The 19,704-nt window shown below is 34.9% G+C and overlaps 1 protein-coding gene across 1 annotated transcript in view; it reads left to right on the top strand.

Moving 5' to 3' along the window:
• The window catches only part of LOC105225011 (putative uncharacterized protein DDB_G0285119), a 59,644-nt gene that overhangs the window by 35,088 nt on the left and 4,852 nt on the right, over positions 1–19,704 (top strand). The window contains exon 4 of the mRNA XM_049456577.1: positions 16,501–16,638. Within this exon, the coding sequence (XP_049312534.1) occupies positions 16,501–16,638 (138 nt within the window). The remainder of the gene's footprint in view (positions 1–16,500; positions 16,639–19,704) is intronic.

The raw sequence follows: 19,704 nt of genomic DNA, 5'->3' as shown, positions 1-19,704 counted from the left end.
AGTTACGGCGAATTGAGCAGTATCGAAACAACATACATACTATGTTTGTAAGTTTGTGTATACTTGAATGCCACAATTACTACTTCAATGGTTGAGGATTTTTTCTTTCAAAATACGGCTTCGAAATTCCGCAAACGATTTGTGACAACAAAAGCGTTCAATATGAATTGAAAACGCATAAAGCTTACTATAAGGCTTACACGTTTACGAGAAAGAATGAAAAACTTTTCGCTGAAAGCAAGCACGTGACTTGGAGAAGGCTTGAGAAATTTGGGCGCAACGCTTTGGCTGAGTAGTATGGGGAAGAGAAATGGAGCTGCGGTGCTTGAGGAATATTGACGCTATTTGTTGGCACGAACAATTTTGGGCGCGCTTTTTTAAATGGAAATTTATTTTTTTAATCGTGTTAATTACACATTACCGTTCATTACTGGCAAGCGTTTTCGATTTCTCAAGAATCGGGTGTTGTAAGCACAGGTTGAATTACTTTTCGCCAAAAATATTTTTATTGACTTAGGAAGTGCTAGTTGTACATATGTACTTATACATACATACTTATATGTATATAAATATATATGCTTAAAGCCACTTTCGTTGCCGTGATTCGCTCTATCGCTTGTTAATTTATGTTGCAACAGTTGTCACTTGAACCATAATTGGTTAATGAGTTGCCGGTTTTTGCGGTCAACTCACATACTTATAATTGAGGTGATTGGAAAATGATGATTTACAAAATGTTTAACAACTGTTAGCGCCTTTAAGCGCTCGTGACAGTAACACGTGTGAAGTAATTTCTAAAAAATTATAGTAAAAATTAATTTAATTACAGTTAGAAACTTTCTAATATTAATTTATAGACAAGAAAAGGTTTAAAAAATATGATTTTACAATTTAAGACGCTTCTATTATTCAAATAATATATAAGTACTATATACTTGTAAAATGCTAATTTCGACTGCGCCGACCTATAATACCGTTCACTGAAGATCAACCACTTGAAAACGACCATTGTTCCGTTTACGAGTTCACAGTTTCCTGCTCGGCATCAGGAACCTAACCATTGGAGGCAGAGAGATAGATATGACTAATGTGGTCAAACACCTTGGTCTCATGCTGGATGCCTAAACCATGTTTCCAAATAGTGATCACATCGCCTCAATACCACTTAGCGTTATATTGGAATGCTGGGGCTAAGTGAGTCGTTGTGACTTAGGAAAGGACACAATAGACCCAAGCTCGCGGTTCAATCCTCATTTATTTATCTAATCTAATGGATCGGTAACTTTGTACGGCAGCAACATCTAATAGCGGACCGATCTGAACAATTTTTTCGGGTGTTATAACGTTGCCGTGAAAAATAATCTACGCCGGACAGATAGGTAGACAAGTCTAAATCGACTAAGTTCGTCAAGCTAACCACTTAGGTATATATTTAAAATATATAAACTTTAACGGTCCTCAACGTTTTCTTCTGGATTCACAAACTTTGTGGTAAACTAAATTAAATTTTTTAAGCAACTTTCAAAACTCGAACCTCTTCACCTTCACAATCTCTGGAAAAGTTCAAAAGAAGATCCGACGTTTTCGAGCCAACATTTGTTCAGCATGAGGCCCATTTCTGGCTCAATGGGTTTCTAGAAAAGCAAAATTCTCATATTTGAGACGAAGAATAACCTAAAGAGATTCAAGAGCTGTCATTTTATGCCGAAAAAAACGGTTTGGTGTGGTTTGTGGGCTGGCGGAATCATCAGATTGAGATAACACTTCGGTGAGCAGATAATTTCGCGTTTTGGGTGGGTCGATTGGCGATCAAAATCATGTGATATCAATCCATTAGACTTTTATCTGTGTAAGCATGTGTTCAAATGTAAAGCCTATTCGGCAATCCCGCTTCCGTTCAGGCCTTTGATTAACACATTACGCTTGTCATTCACCAGTTATCAGTCGAAATGCTCGCACGAGTCAGTGAAAATTGGACTAATGGATGGAACATCTGAGAAGGCCAACATTTGAAAGAGGTAATCTTTAAAAACTAGATACCAAAGAATGTGAAGAATACATTTTTTCAAGTTAAAAATCACAAATAAATACAATAAAGACAGAACATTCTTGAATAAACATGAATACTCAGAATCAAACTTTAAACAAAAATACTTTATGACCCACTCAACTTCTTAAAAACTAAAAAAAAAACTAGAAGAAATAGTACGCAATTTCACTTCTCGGCCACTTAATTTTCCTCAACATGCATATTTGTCTGCCAGCAAAGCAGTGACGTTTTTATGCGCTCTCAACATCAATTGTCCTTGACAGTGATTTTCAGCAGAAAATCCAAGCGAGCCGCCAAATAAGCGTCTGCTCATGCAGACATACTTACTTATGTGTGCAGCTTAAGAAATATCAGAAATTTGTATAAACTTTGTAGGTTATGGTATATGTGCACATAAATAATATCTTGTTCACGGTCTACTGGCACCTTGGCCGCAACTAAATAATATTTTGTGGCTCCCAATGAGCCATAGCGCTTGGCAATGTACGAGAATGGGTGTCTTTGGAAGCCACAGAGTTTTTGTAGTAGTACTGTATTGCTGAGTCCGCGAATATGCTGTTGTTTATGGATGCCTATGCATCATGGAGGGCATACATTGGTATATACATACATATATATTTATATTTAAGAACATACATTCATACCTCCCTAAAGGAGTATCATCGCTCCGTTGTTAGTTTTCAACAACTGTTGCACCCTCAAAATATTTCAAAATGTGTGCACGCTTATCCCACAGTTTATGCTTAAAATAAATTTTGACCTTATAAAGAAAAAAATCAGAAAAAACACTCGCGGCAATAAAAAATATGATTTCAGTTTGGTAAAGGGGCTAAAGTTTTTGCAGTAGTTTTAGTACCCGAATACAGCATGCCGAAACGAAGTATATTTCGCAGCATATCACATACAAATCCGAAATAAAGAAAGAGGACTTTCCCTTCCATTTTCCTTGAAAGAGGGGTATCTGAAGTTGAGTGTCTGCGCAAGACTTTGAAATTTCGGCGAATAGCGAATAGTAAAACTAGTGTTTCGAAACATCACTTCAGAGTTTATGATGGACTCCATACCAGTATGTTTTTCTTAACTAAAATTTGCATATTAATTAAGGTATTAAAGGTATTCAGATTATTATTAAGTTGGGTAACATTGTGCTTCATTTTGATTTTTCAACAGCCAACCGATGCAATCCATAAGCTGATGGATCGAAATGCTCTGTGAGCGTATGGCTCATGCGATCGGGAAAAATAGTAAAATTAAGAATCCGATAGGTGGCGCGTGCCAAAAAAGATGTTTTGAAATTAGTCATGTCTTCACGAAAAAATCACAAAAGTTTAATTAATTAAATTTCCTCTAGTATTAGGTATTCCACGATTCTGACGATCAAACCGAACCTAAAACTTCTACACAGAAGATTGTTAAGGTTCCAAGTCGTTTTCGAACGGCCGATGGTTGTGGTCGTAGCGGAAGAATTCGACCGAGTTGAAAGCCTTGATCGGAAAAAAAATCCAGGTCCGTTCAAGTTATTTAGACCCGACTGTCGTGGGAACGGAACGGTAGATGATTTCTTCAGGAGCTTTTCCGTTCCCACGACAGTTGGGTCTAAATAACCGGAACGGACCCGGACAATAGCAACATGAGGTGCTTGATTATGTCGAAAATAAGCACCGAGATTAAATATTTTCTGCCTGGAATGACCTCTATCTTCCGTATCTATTTTATCAGCATTCTATGCGTCTTTTTAGAACTATATTGAGGTTCTTGATCGATATAAAGGCATATCGACATTATTTCTTCATTTTACTTAGGTTATATTTTAGGAAACTATTTTCACTATTCGGAAGGCATAAATAGCTAATTTATGATGCTTAAAGTAATAGAAGATCGAGAATTTCTATTGGCAGTCGGATCTTAAGAAAATATCTATCGTGAGGTCAGTTGGTAATCACTTCGTAAACTTATAGATACTATATATAATACATATATGTAAGATCACATATAACTCTGCGAGAAATAATAAATGCCTGAACCAACTGTATGCGCACCACAAATAACCGTGAAATGTTTACCTAATCCACCACGGAGGCAGCAACATATCAACAACAATATATTGCTTCAGCGATTTGCTGCCACGATTGTTTATCTGTTAGCTACTTCTGACTAAAGTTTAAGCGTTCCTAAGCACACTGGCGCACTTGCATACACACATACATATATACAATTAATATATACGTACATAAATACAAATATACCTACATTCGTAAACACATTCTCGTAAATAAAAGTATTTGCGCAGATCCCGCCTCACCTGATTGACTCGCGAAAAAGGCGCAAAGGGTGAAAGCTTCACCTTAAAATATAAACAAACCGTTGTTTATAGGCCTTCGTGTGCGCGTGTGGGTGCGATCATTGCGTTGCTGTTGCTGCCACACCACACCATTGTCACTGTGAGCTTCCTCGGCGCGGAAGACACGCCACAGCCTTTACCACTTCCACAGCTTCCACTGACAGTTCATAAATAATTATGAACTCTGGTGCTTTGAAGCGAGAAGTTGTTGTTGTAACTGTTGTTGATGTTTTGTTTTTGTTGAAAACTTGCAGCCAGCCAGTAGCCATATGCTACATGGTGCTCGTTTTCTTGGATGCTGCTACGTTTGGTTGCTTTTTATACGCGGAACAGGGAGTACAAGCATTAAGGTTGTAGAGAAATTTGTAACTCACATAGAGAAAACATCGCAGACGGCATAAATTGTATATTTAAAAGATCAGCATAACAAGATCAGTCTATTTAGACATAGCCGTCTGTTTGTCCTCGTCTGTATACATACGCTCAACTAGTCGCTTAAGAGATACCGCTCTGAAATTTCGATCCATTCATTTTCTTCCAGAGAAGCTGCTTATTTGTCGAAACCACCGGATATCGGATCACTGTAACATATAGCTCTCATACAAACTGATCTATCAAAACCAAGTTCTTCTGAGGAAGACTCTTTTATTTGACAACATATCTTCACGAAGTTTGGTAAGAATTATTGTTCAAGGCAATGCTATAATCCAAGAAGATATTGTTCATATCGGCGGAATATAGCTCATAGCTGTCATACAAACTGAACGATCGGAATAAAATGCTTATATGAAAATCTTTTTTATTTGATGAGATATTTTCAAGAAACTTGGCATCCTTCGTTATCTACGGAAATAGTCTAATATATGAAGAAATTATTTAGATCGGATGAATATAGCATATAGCTGTCATACAAACTGAACGATCGGAATAAAATGCTTATATGAAAATCTTTTTTATTTGATGAGATATTTTCAAGAAACTTGGCGTGTACTATTCTCCAAGACAATGGTTCAATCTCTGAAAAAATTGTTCAGATCGGATCACTATAGCATATATGTAGCTGCCAAGCAAACTGAAGTTCTTGTATGGAAACGTTTTTACTTGTGAAGGGTATTATAGCTACGGTGCATCCTAACCTAATATTTTTTCTTCTTAATTGTTTTTGTTGCTTTTTGTTGTTGTAGTTAGTTTTTTTGCTTTCACTAGTTTTTTGTTTATACGGTAGTTCATTAAAATTGTAAATTGAGACTGCTTAGCTACTGTTTGCCTTTCGACTTCTGACTCTACGCCGTATACCGCTACTGTGTAGCCACGATCCCTGATCGGCTGCATGCGCTTACACACATACAAACGTCTGCATGTGGGTGTGTTAGTAGTTGTTTTAGCTGCTCTAAACAACTTGCCTTGCAGCTTCCACATGCGCGGCGCAAATTCGCTTGTATTCTGGCACAACAACAACCATATCGTACTAACATATATACAAATATACATACATATATGTACCATATGCACATCTGCCAACAGCTGAAAGATGAATGGCATGCACCACTTCCACCCACTAAAACTAATAATTCTTATTCAGCGAAGATTTTTACCAGAAAAAATCAAGAACACTTGTGAAAAAAATATGTGCAAGCATAAAAAAATCTTGCCGCTACTTTTTATTGCCACATACAAGCAAACACACACATACATACATTCATGCGTACAGTGTGAATTATGCATTTGCTGCTGCAGCAGTGCAATTTTTCTTAATTTTATTGCTTTTGTATTTTTGCCGCGCTGCCACTGTGGCTCATTCCTTCCAACATTTTATCTGTTTGGAAATTTATGAGCTGTTTTGATTTGTAGTTTGCTCATTTGGAGATTTAACAAGATCAACTCGCGGAGGCTGAATGGCTGTCTCGCGACGCGAGCAGTGGTTCCAAGTGAATTATGTGCGCGTGTATATAAAACAACAAATGTACACAGACATACCTGACCACAAGCGCATAACATAAACTGAAACACAACAACAAAAAAAAATACCATTTTTTCTGATTTCAAATTTCAAAAACTATGTTAGATAATTTTTTGAAGTTTTTTTTTTTAAATTTCTTATTTATTTTTTTTGTTTTTCGTTTGTTTATGTTTTGAGCTTTCACCTTTTTCCCCCAAATTTCTCTGTATTCACGCAACAATGTGCAGAATTGTGAATTGAAAGTTTGGAAAATGAGCAATGTTAAAATTAGTTTTCGAAATTCGAAAATAAACATGTGTGCCCCCATTTCGTGCGGCGGTACGTGCGCTGGCCACTTTTGTGGAGCCCCAGTGTGTTCAGGAAGTCGGAGGTCACATTTCACACCACGGGCGCTAAAGCGTGGCGTTGAAAACTATATTAATTACGGCATGCTTTATTTATGGGTCAGCTAATAATTTTCCACGTACTTTTTTCACTTTAATTCACAGCAAGTGGAATGTATTGCCGATGATTGATATCGTGTGTGCATAACGGCAAATGATGAAGTGGCTTTTATTTTAGTCATTTTTCAAATACGCTTTATTGTTTCCAAAATTTATGGTGCTAGTTTAATAAATTTCGAATAATGGCGTGTGATTTCGTGTGCAATAAAAATGTCGTAAAACAAACAGATAATATTTAATGGGAACACAGCTGGCTTGGTTAGAATGTTAAAAAAACTTATAGGCAAAAATATGTCTAAAATTTATTATTATAAAGTGAACTTTCGATATGTACGTTATAAAACTTGTAATAATATAATTACTGCTCAGCCAATATCGAAAAATTATGAATACTGAAATTCAAATTATATGAGGTTCTATATTCTAGTTATGTGCGATATCGCAAAATTCTTATTATTAGAATTACATTTCAGAATACTTGACTATCAAACCTAGTTTGAAACTGAGGACCTGGCCAACAATCTTGCCTCTTATACGAGTGCACTACTGTGGGCAAAAAACAGTAGGATTTTTTACTTTGAAACCCATTCTTCGAACATTAACATAAACTGATGATCAACACGTCAATAAAATAAAGGAATTGGTGCTTGAGAATAGACGACCGCATCGTTGGAATATCGGAAGTATCAGTGGAAACCATTTTGAAAGTTCATTTGTGTCTAAGAAAAAGGAAACCACGATTAGTTCCGAAATCAATAAATTTTTTCGAAAGCAGCGTCGAGTTAACGTCTGCGAAAGCATGCTTTCCGACTAGACTAGACTAGAATGAAATGTATTACTACTGGCGATGAGCCTTGATGCTTAAATAAACAACAAAATGAAGGTTATGGTGTTCTTTGATTATAGAGGTGTGATGCACTCCGAATTCCTTCTGACCGGCCAAACGATTAACAAGAAATACTATTTCGCTAAATTTTCAACCAATTTTCCAGTCGCAACCACTGTTTTCGCCTAATTTAGCTCCGTGTGACTTCTGGTTATTCAGCAAACCCAAACGACCGCTCCAGGAAACCCGTTTTGAGCCAATCGAAGACATTAAACGCGAATCGCTAAGCGCATTGAAGGCTATTCCGGAATTTGACTTTAACAAGTGTTTCGAGGATTGCCAAAACCTTTGGCACATAGGTTTTGAAGAATAAATTAAGAATTTTGAATATATGAACCAACTTTTATTATTTTTGCTCATAATAATTTCAAGAGTCGTAAGCACAATAATCCTATTCACTTAAATAAGGCGTCCTTTGTTTTAACTTTAACTATAAATGATTGTTTTGCTGTATTTCAATTATGTGATAAGTAAATATATACTTCTTTTGCAATACCGAATATATGTAAAGGATGACTCACTTCCAAAAGATGTTTAAGTAGATAGTTCAGTCACAGTTCTAAGGACGCATCAAACTAAAGCTTTAAGACTAATGTAAAGTTTTTAACACAAACCTAACCGCCTGATTCATAATTATTACAATCTCAGAGCTATCTAAGAAAGTACTTACAAGAAAGACTTAAGAAATTAAACTTTCACATTCTATACAAACTAACAATTTTCATTTGAATCCTGACGTTTAAACCGGTTATCCATGAAGAAGTCCTCTATGTAACAAAATGTCAATTACAACCCGACAAGTATATCTAAAAAAGAGTATAAGCAGATCTCTGTAGCATCAAGAAAATCATCATATATTCTTAATTGATCGAAACATCTGGGGAAGAAAAACATATGTATGTATATTTTGTTGGCTTAAAAATATCAGGTAAATACCTTTATGAATCGTAATTATTATACCAGAACTCTAGTGCGAGATCTTCCCCCTATGATTCTATGAGAAAAAACCTGGTCGAGTTAACTGACTGGTCAAGACTTAGACACTTGGGGGCACATAGCTTCAGAATACCCGCCGACCTGGCGGGCATAGAAATTAAGCGCCTCTGCAAATTTGTATTGGATACTGAACGGTTTGCCGATATCTAAGTGTGAACACGAGAGTTCGTTTTTCAATGGCTTCACAAAGGACTACTTCTATTAGTCTATGTGCGATCTCTTGATCAGCCATCTAACCTTACCTAACCTAACCTTACTGACGGTTTAAAAGAATTCTTATATTTAGAAATGGATCATTGATTAATACTAGTGAATACAAACGTTAAGTAACTACACAAGCCATGAGATGAAACCACGAGATCTAAACCTAAATCAACATTCAACCACTGGCAAGCGGAAAAGTAAAGTGTTAACATTTTGGGAACATAACATAGAAACCAAAAAACAACATTGAATTATAATTTTAAAAATAATAAATCAAATTATTTTGAGACCTAACTACCGGAAATTATAAATTATTCAAACGCAGAAGAAAAACAGCTAAACACAATAATTGTATAATTAGAAATATCGAAAAAAAATGTCTAAGAGTGTGAAGTAAAAGACATAAATGCTTATGAAATAAGAAAAAAGTTAAAAAATTACAAAAAATAAGTCTGTGATCTACGAAGAAAATACGTCTTAGAGCATACATACCATATTAAATAAAAACAAGTGCTTAATACAACAAAGCTTATAAAGTGGAAATACCTCGATAAAAAGCGAAATTCCCAATGAAACAAAAAACAAAAAGAAATGTGGAAATTATAAGCGCCAAGGACAAGTGAAAGAAATACTAAACGCAGGTGAAAGAAAACTGTCAAACGGAACTAAAGACAAAGCCACAAGGGAACATAAATAAAAACAAACTGCTTCCGGCTAACGGCCGGATCTATAAGAAAACACACAATGACAAATGCATAATAAGAGGAAAGTAATAAGAGGAAAATATGGAAAAATTTCAATAATGTCACAAATGTGCTGTCGAAACATTTTTCAATAAACATTCCGATGCAATGGCAGCCGGGCCAGTTAAGTGGTGGCGTAGGCGTTGGGGAAGGCGTTGCGGTGTACGATCAAGTGGCGCGCCAACGAAACGCTTATGGAACGTACATACATCAAATGTCACTTTGGAAACAATTTCGAAAACATATTAGAAAACAAGCGGAAAATAACAACAACAAAAGCAGCACACCAAAATAGATTCTTTAAATTTACGTCGGTGGTATTTGTTAGTAGTGCTACATACTATACATATGTATGTAAGTAGTCGCACCTATGTGCACTCATACACACACACGTACACTTTCGTAGTGCGCTGTAGAGTGAGGCGCTTGCGGAAGTTGTAATCCCATTTGGTGGCATAGAAATTTATGCGCGTCATAAAGTGCGTGTCATTATGATAATGCCGTTGATGCGCGAACGATGACGTTGACGTTGATGATGTCGTTGCACCAACGAGGTGCTGATGAAAATATTGTCAGCTTGATTGTTGCGACGCAAGTAGGAAACCACTTGAGTAGCGAGTAATTAAGGAAATGCTCATTACATGCAACATGCCACATGCAACATGCAAATGTATATATGTATGTGTGTGTGCTTATAAATTGGTTTAAATATAAGCAACCGGTACAGCTAACAGATGACAGTGTTTACATAAATACGGGTTTTACCTGCATATATTTACTTATACATACATATGTATGTACATAGTATATATCGCACCTAAAATGCTATCAAACGTAACATCAAAAAAATCGAAATTGAGTTTTGCTTACAATTCACTACATCATGTTACATTTACATTATAAAGTGGTTATATTTTGGTTGTCTAATGGTTATATATTGGTTATCTAATGGTTATATATTAGTTATATCTGACAAAGGAAACTGAATATTTTATGCTACATATGTATATAAAATATTCAGTTTCCTTTGTCAGATATAACCAATATATAACCATTAGATAACCAATACATAACCACTTTATAACCAAATTTCAAAATTTCTAAAATGCAAAATAATGTAATAACATAACTATTTTATAACCATTTTATAACCAATATATAACCACTTTATAACCATAACTCAAATTTAGTTTCAATTTGAGTAGTTTCTATTATATCGTTTTTCCTTCGTCTATAAACTTATGAAAAGTTAAGTTACGTTACTATGCATTTTAGGTGCCAATATATAGAAACAACTATATAACATATATATATATGAACATACGTGTATACAAGTAAGGGAAGTAATTTCGCCAAAATTTTTTCTCGCGACTGTAGTAGCAAAAATCAAATTCCTTCCAAAAATAAATGCATAAAACTTTCCGAGCATCCACTTATTACTAGACATTTTTCCGCCAGAAATTGCGCGAATTTTCTAATTTTACCGATCATGCAAGCTTTTCAATTATTTTGCCAACAAAATTTTACTTTTTGTTTTTGTAGTAAATTGTGGCAAATAATTTATTTATAAATCGAGGCAAAAATGCAAATGGAAATAGTTAATAAGTGTTCGCCGTGTGAATGCCAACAATTTGCTGACGACATATCCATGATGCCACAAATGGTTTCCTTCAACTTGGAACGTGCCATTGTAATGGCGGCAAGCACTTAAAATACCAATACTCAGGCATGCCGTGCCGTTATATGTGCGTAAGAAAATGTGCGCCTATAAAAATATTTGCAAGATCATTTCCGTGCAAAATTGTTTGCTGTGAAAAGAGGGTGAGAGAGAGAGGGTGTGAGAAACGACGGGCATCATAGTTGATTATTATGAAGTGCTGTTGGAAGAGGTATGAGAAATTTTTTCTCCATATAACAAATTGTAAATGAAAGTCATGTATTGAGTTGGAGAAAGAACTTTCCTGTAACTCTTTTTACCGGCTTTTCTTACGTCTACAGGCGAAGAAGAAACGATAGAAACCACTTATGTATGTATATTGAAACAAAATTTTAGTTTTGGTCATAAAGTAGTTATATATTGGTTATAACTGACAGTTATAATACATAATGTAATATGATATTAGATGACCCGTATTTCAGGTGATAATCTGAATTTTTTGTTATTTTAACAGTAATTTTAATAAGAAAATTTTAAGTAAGGCAACTTAGATGTTTCTTGCTGGACTATCAAGTCTCTTGAGTTGGTTAGAATGAGAAAGAGACATTCAGCGATATAATTCAGTCTCAAAATATTGGCACTCAAAGACGATGTGAAATTTTGAAATTTTTTGTTATTTTAACAGTAATTTTAATAAAAAAATTTTAAGTAAGGCAAACTTAGATGTTTCTTGCTGGACTATCAAATCTCTTGAGTTGGTTAGAATGAGAAAGGGACATTCAGCGATATAATTCAGTCTCAAAATATTGGCACTCAAAGCCCACTCTGGTTCTAAATCAAATGCTAATGTCAAAAATGTTGTAGCTTACAGCTAGTCATACTTGTCTTTGGTGCTTGGAGTTAATGTGATTATTTGGAGTCTTTCTGGAACAATAGGACTACAACTAGTCATGAATGTCTGGTCTTTCTGAATTTATCCGATTTGTACTTTATAAAGTCAACCACAGTAAACTAGCCTAAAATGTCTTATACATTGCGCCAAAAAAGTAATCGGAAATTGTTAATAAAATTTTAATAAAAATATGTATGTTGAGATTCATAAGCAGATGATCAATAACTTCACATAAAGAAAGCTATTTTTTTATTTTGATTAAAATTTATATTTATCCATTATATGAGGAAAACATTATTCCTATAAACAGATTTATAACGTGCATTGAGAAGAAAACTACACTAATTATTACTGATTTTAAATTAATCGCATTAATGTTATAATGCAAAAACTGTAACTAAACACATTTTTCAATGAAAAGCTCATGGAAAGCTCCTTTGTCGTGACATCATACTTTTGGTATATTTTTAAATATGTATTTATGTGCTATAAATTTTTATTTTCTTTATATTTCATCGTCTCTTCGATGCATCCTGTTTACATTTTGCGAAATGTTTACTGAGTAAAGTTGACACTTGATAAATTTTGTTTTGTGATTTTGTTAAAAAAATTACTGAATTTCAAAAGAATATGAAGAAAGTATAAAATAAATACCAAGATGGGTGCTAATTCACAAAAAAGTGTCCATTTTGGCATTTAAGATTATATACTAAATTTTTATTCAATACAATTTAACTCTTGAGAAAATTTTGATAATTAAAATATATTAGAGGCCCACTGTGGGAAAAATTAGTAAAACTTTTCAATTGAAATTTCGGAATAAAATTTCTGGTGCCGGAACGTTCTGAACGTTGGAAAAGGTCTTCGGTGATAATTTTTTGTCGCGAGCAAGTGTTTTTGATTGCTAAATACAAATTATTCAAAGACGGTCGAGAGGGCGTTGATCACGCACCATGTCCAGGACAAACTTCTACACTTATGATCAATTCGCTCTGGGGAGACCGTTTTGAGTCAATTGAAGATCTTAAACGTGAATCGCTGGCCACGTTTAAGGCTATTCCGGTAATTTGACTTTAACAACTGTTCCGAGGATTGGGAAAAAACGTTGGCACAAGTGTATTTGGCCAAGGGAGATTACTTTGAGGGGGACGATATACATAGATTTTGAAGAATCAATCAAGAATTTGAAAATTATGAACAAAATCTTACTGTTTTTGGCTCATAGTAGTTCAATACATTTTTGAAAATAATGAAGCAAGGGATTATTTTAGAAACATCTTCATAGAAAAACAAAAATGAGGGGTATGTGCACAAACAACATATGAAAATCAATATCAATGTTGGTATGCAAAAAAATATTTACTTTTCCAATGTTGCGGAATATATTTTCAGTTCTAGCGGGAATAAAAAAACAAACAAACAAACAAAGTGAAAGTTTTGTGCGAATTCAAATTCGTTTACTTAGCAAAACATCGCGAAACGCTGGTATATATGTACATATATGTATGTATATAAATATATGTATATATGGATGTACGATATACTCATGTATTTGTGTATGTACCTTCAAAACAACTGCGCGTTGTTTAGAAAACTTTCTTGAATGGGCCTTCCTTCGTTTCGCTTGCCTGCTTTGCTCTGCTGTTAACCAAGAGTTGGAGGTGGAAATTATCGAGAGTGAAATTATTGCCCATAAGAAATTAGAAATACGAGTATTATGTATAAGAATGTTCTAATGTGTTGGGAAATGCAAAGCAGCTGTAGCACGCGCCTAATAATGTACTTTAGACCGACCACCTATTAGAAATACCTACAGATATAGGAATGAATATACATACATATGTATGTATATTTAATATAAATGTTAATAATAAGTTGCATAGAAGTTTTTAAGATGGAAACAATTCTGCTTTTTAATAGTAAAATCAAATGCTCTCAATTTGTCCAGAGAAAAACGTTTATTCTACAATCAAATCCCTTTCCAAAAATGCATTTCACACCCAAAATATCCACTAAGATCATTCGAACTGATTCGAAGAGACATCGAGCTCCCTTGCCCCACTATTTTTAAGCAACTTTTTTTTTAATATTTTCGTCAGTTGAAAAGGTCGAAGTTCGTCCAGAACGAGGCCTGTCTTCAACGATCTCTCGACCGACTGTGAAGATGCTTGCAATTCAATACTGCTGTTGTTTATGCATCAAACATTAAGATAATACAAAAATCCATCCGTGCGTAGAAAAATGGATCCGAATATCATTAGAAAGGTTTATAATGACATTGAAATGTCTAGCGTGACTAAAGCGTTATCTCAAATCTAACCTTGAAACATTATTGAAAAGAATGAAAAACAATAATTTAATTAATGAATCAAAAATAATTTTCTAACCGAAATTTGAAGCTACCGACCACAGTAAAGCCGAAACCTTCACGATTTAATCGATTTTTTTTTAGCAGTTAAGAGTATATATATTTTCCCGTAGTTCCTAGGTGGAACATAGGGCCTCAATTTTTTTTTTTATATTCGTAATCCATTTTTCATGCTGAAGGTCGTCATCAATTTATCGTTCTTGATCTTAACTTTGTTTATTTTGGTTTCGGTAATCAGCGGGTTTAAGATGAGTAGGTGATTAGCCTTCTGCATCCGAGCCTAGTTCCGGGGCTGCCGGTTTCGCCTCTAGGCAGGCAATGGCGTAGAAATTTCCTTCTCGCAGGTGCTAAGGTTATACCGCCTTTACTCGGTCGTCAGAGCCTCGTTCGTAGTGAACAGGGGGTACCGCGCGAAGGTGAGGTTGACGTTTGAGTGGGATAGGCTATATATTCGCATCACCAACCCCATTTGCCCATTTTTGGTATTAGCCAAATGGCCCCCCCCAGAGTAGTCATTTGATAATTGCAGCTCTTTTGTAGCCTTTCGGTTTTGAAATTAAACAAATATTAGTTTACCAAAAGTTTTATTTTCTTAATTTTTGAAATTTGCACTGCGTCAAAAATTTCTTCGATTGAAGGAAATCAAATTTCATAATTTATTTTCAACTATCTTGTGTGTTTCTAGCAAAGATAAATAAATAAAAACATTGTTTTGCAGTTTGAATTTTGGTTCGATTTATTTTGGACTAAATCATTTACTAATTTGCTAGTAAATTGGCAAAACACAGATTTGCAAAACTTTCGCAATTTTCCGCTATTTTCACTTCCTGCACTTTTCTCCAAAACGAATGAAAATATATGCATTGCCGGGTATTAACCAGATACGTGTGCCAAATAGTAATAGCAACGACACACCCACTGTGCGCCCATCTCCCATCTACTGCCTCAGCTCGCATGTATTTACGGTTACTGCTTCCTTTCAGTCTTCACCTAATGAAGAATTCTTAGCGTAAACAAATTGCTGCGTAAAAAAAAATGAAAAACAAACCAGCGAATATAATAAATTTTTTAAATAATTTATTTTCTCTGACTTATGGCTATTTTAATGTACTCTTTTTCAACGAATTGTTTACATTTCGACACAAGTTAGACATAAAAGAAGAAGAAGCATCAAGAAAAATAAACATTTAACGCAAAAGCTCTGCGCAATACGGATTATAAAAGAAGAAGACTTCACAGTGAGATATAATTTTCAATTTTAAGAGCATTTTGAAGGAGATTACCAAACTCATTTAGAAAATATTTTTCGTTTCGTTTTCATTGTGGGCCTTTATTTTTATTTATTTTTTATAATTTTTATTTTTTATGCTGCCACATATTGTAAATTAAATACACACTGGGCCATGAGCTCAGTGCGAAACTGGAAGTCTGAATAGAAATTTTCTAAAATAATTACCTATATCAAAATAAAACCCCAACTTCCCTGACAACTCAGCGGACTAATGGGATTTTTTAGTGACACAGTTATAAAACTTATTTATCTCTAGTCTACAAAGAAGAAAAGAGAGAGAACTACTTGAGTTACAGATAGAAGGGTAATGGCTGTTTCACATACAACTTTTGCTTCGCTTTGCTTCAGACATTTGCTTTGAAAGAAAATTCTATGTAACGCAAAGTGAAGTGTTGGACAACTCACATCTTTCTACGCGTTTGCCAGCAACAGTGCAATTTTGATTGGAGAGATGTACCGATAGCGAAGCATTAATTCCCTTTGATTTATTAGCTTTGTTGTGAGAGTATGATTCGTCAAGAAAAGTGTGGAAAGTTGTTTGTCAAAAGGCTATTGGTATTAATCGAACTATTATGTATATGACATAAGCTTATTATTTGGTTATCTCTTTACAAACTCTTCTATTATTTTCGTGTTTTTAAATCCTTTCCTTTCTCTTCTTTATTTTAGATGTTGAAGAATTATCTACAAAATTAATGGCGAAGTTGGCTGAAGTGCAGAGTATGGAGGGTGGCACATTCTTTATTGGCAATGCCGATGCATTGGGTGTATCAACGAATTTCCAGCCGCAACATGTGCTATTACCGGGTAAGTGGACTTAGTAGAATATAATTCGAGTTATAATTTCGTGATTTTACTTTTTGTTTTTTATATTCAATACGATGTAGAGACTTTCTGTATAAAATTTTAATGAAAGCTTAGTTGCAATGGGAGATCACAATTAATGTCAAGCTCGTGGAAGGATAAAAGTATCGGTAGTTGTTCAAACGATAGTTAAAAAACAGGATAATTCCATGTTAATTACATTTTTGGTGCTTCAAAATTGCTATGAAGTAGAAAATAATAAAGTCTTAATTATAATATATTCTTCAAAATCTATGTAGTCCCCATTAAAGTAATCCCCCTTAGCCCCAATACATTTGTGCCAATGTTTTTTTATACCTCGAAAAAGTTTTTAAAATCAATTTCAGGAATAGCCTGCAATGCGATTAGCCATTCATGTTTAATGTCTACAATTGACTGAAAACGATGTCCTCGAAGTGGTCGTTTGAGTTTGCTGAATAATCAAAAGTTACATGGAGCCAAGTCAGGCGAATACATTGGTTACGGCACGACGATTGGTCGGAAATTTGCCGAAAATTTTACGAAGACTCAATGCCTCACGCGACGGTGAATAATCGTGGTGCAAAAACCAAGAGTCGACTCATAATTCCGGTCTCTTGTTACGAACAGCTTCGCGCAAACAACCCATGACTCTCAAATAGTGTTCTTTGTTAACAGTTTGGTCGATCGGAAGGAATTCAGAGTGCACCATATCTCGATAATTGAAGAAAACTGTTAAATAACCTTGATTTTTGACCTGCTTTGATGTGGTGTTTTCGGCTTCGACTAACCTTTACCACGATATTCGGTCGATTGATCGTCTGTTTCCGGGTCATAAGCATATATCCAAGACTTTCTTGATATGCTGGTAGTTGGAAAGCATTGTTTCACAGACGTTAATGCGTGGCTCTTTTTCGTAAAAATTTAGTGATTTTGGAACCAATCGAGCTTTAACTTTTCTTAGGCTCAAATGATCTTTCAAAATGGTTCGCACTGATCGTTTCGATATTTCAACGACGCCAGTAAGATCTCTGACTGTTAATCGTCGTTTCACAAGTATTAATTCCTTTATTTTATTGACTTTTTGACCATCAGTTTACGTTGATCGCCGTCCTGGACGCGGTACATCGTCAACGTGTTTTCCACCCTCTTTGAATAATTTGTACCAATCAAAAACACTTGCTCGCGGTCAGCAATTATCACCCAAGGCCTTTTTCAACATTTCAACATGCTGAACTTTTCGGCATCAGAAATTTAATTCCGCACACAAACTTTAATGAAACTTCTTTCTTGAAGAATCTCACTCAAAAAAAAATCGTCTTCAGAAAGACAAGCGTATTACAAATGCTAACTATTACCTTGATGGGACAATTGGACAGTCATACCAATCTATATCGACGAACGGATTTTCTCGCAAAAAAAAAAATTAAAAAGTCTTACTATTTTTGCTCATAGTAGTACACCGCTCGCTCTGAAGGTATTCCCAGTAACTACTCTTTGGCTTTGTAAATCAGAAAACTTATCGCATTTTTGGCAGTCCATATCCAAAGGATATCATAGCGCGTTGAAAAAACAGTATGAATTGAAATTTCATCATCCGAAACTCGAGTTGTTTGAAAAAAACAGAGATCAGTAAAACTCACAAAAGTTATGGGCTTAAGGCGAATGGTTGTGTCTAGAACATCACATGAAGAGCAGTTAAAAAAGTGATGAAAACGCAGAAACTAAAAGTAAGAGTTTTCAATATTTCATTCTTAAACATTCTCCAATAAATTTAAAAAGCAACAAATTAAATATCTCGTGTCAGTAACCGATTCGTTTTATGCTTAGCTTGGAATCTTAAATAAATGACGAATTTATCGATCATACAATCGATAATTTTGCAACATATGGTTTTCAAAAATGTAAAATTCGACACACACATTTGTGCGGTAAACAGGTAGTTTACAGTTATGCCGCTCTCTCTCGCCTTCAATACGGCATAGAGTGGATACAAAAGTAATTTACACGCCACTTGAGTATGACAATGAAAAACGACTGAAGTGCTTGACTCTTGACTCCTATTTTTTTGACTATCCCTTGGGCGCTATGCAGTTTAACCAATGAGGTTCGGATTATTTCAAGACTACATTGTTTTTTGTTTTTTTTTTTGTATTGTACCATGACCGTTTAAGAGGCAGGCGTGTATGAAGTGCGAGTAAAATCGTCTGTCGAAATTAATTGTTTTTGCTGTTTATTTTATGAGTGACATTAGTTACAGAATACCCGCTGTTCCGCATTTGACATCCTTTCTGGTATGTCTTTTGTGTCTTAAATTGTTATTGTAATGCTGAAGAGTGTGCACTTTCGTTATGTGGGTGCATCTCGTATGTGCTAGCTTCAAGCACGAGCTACGCCTGCAATTTGAGACAACGAAGGTGGCGACATGGAAAGTGTGAAAATTTGCATAGGAATGTGTGTCGAGCAGGAATTTTTTTGAAAAAGTATTAAAAACCAAAAGTCAAACAACTTTTTACGACTCAAATATATTAAAGGAATGTATAAATAAATATCGACGTGGTATTGAGTGACAATTATGATGTGTGGCTGCCATACGAGACGCGTCGCCAGACACATCCATTTATGCGCCACAACTGACTGGGCGGCAAGAACTACTCATAGGAGGTTACTTTTTCAGCCTATTTATATTTTCTTGGCTCGATTTTCTCCCATACACTCAGCCACAGTGTGATTGAATGCTATTCAGACTAAAAAAAAAAAAAAAAATATATTAAAATAAAAAATAAAATAAAAACACTTTCGATAAATATGAAAAGAAAAGCATCGGTAAACTCCTTTCAGACAATATTGTAAAGAGTTTCGTAATTTATTTCCAGCGCGCGCAAATAAATACGCTGATGAACCCTCCACTTCGAAGCGCAAGTGTGAATATGAATAGCTCTTACGTGTGATTTATTGAAATGTTGACGCGCCAACATGTTAATGAAAAGTATTTTTAATATTCAAACAAAAAATGGAAAACAATATCCTATTAAAGTTATGAAAAGAACA

Source organism: Bactrocera dorsalis, chromosome 4 (assembly GCF_023373825.1).
Source record: "Bactrocera dorsalis isolate Fly_Bdor chromosome 4, ASM2337382v1, whole genome shotgun sequence".
In the NCBI taxonomy this organism is placed as follows: Eukaryota; Metazoa; Arthropoda; class Insecta; order Diptera; family Tephritidae; genus Bactrocera; species Bactrocera dorsalis.
This window is presented reverse-complemented; position numbering and strand designations above follow the sequence as displayed.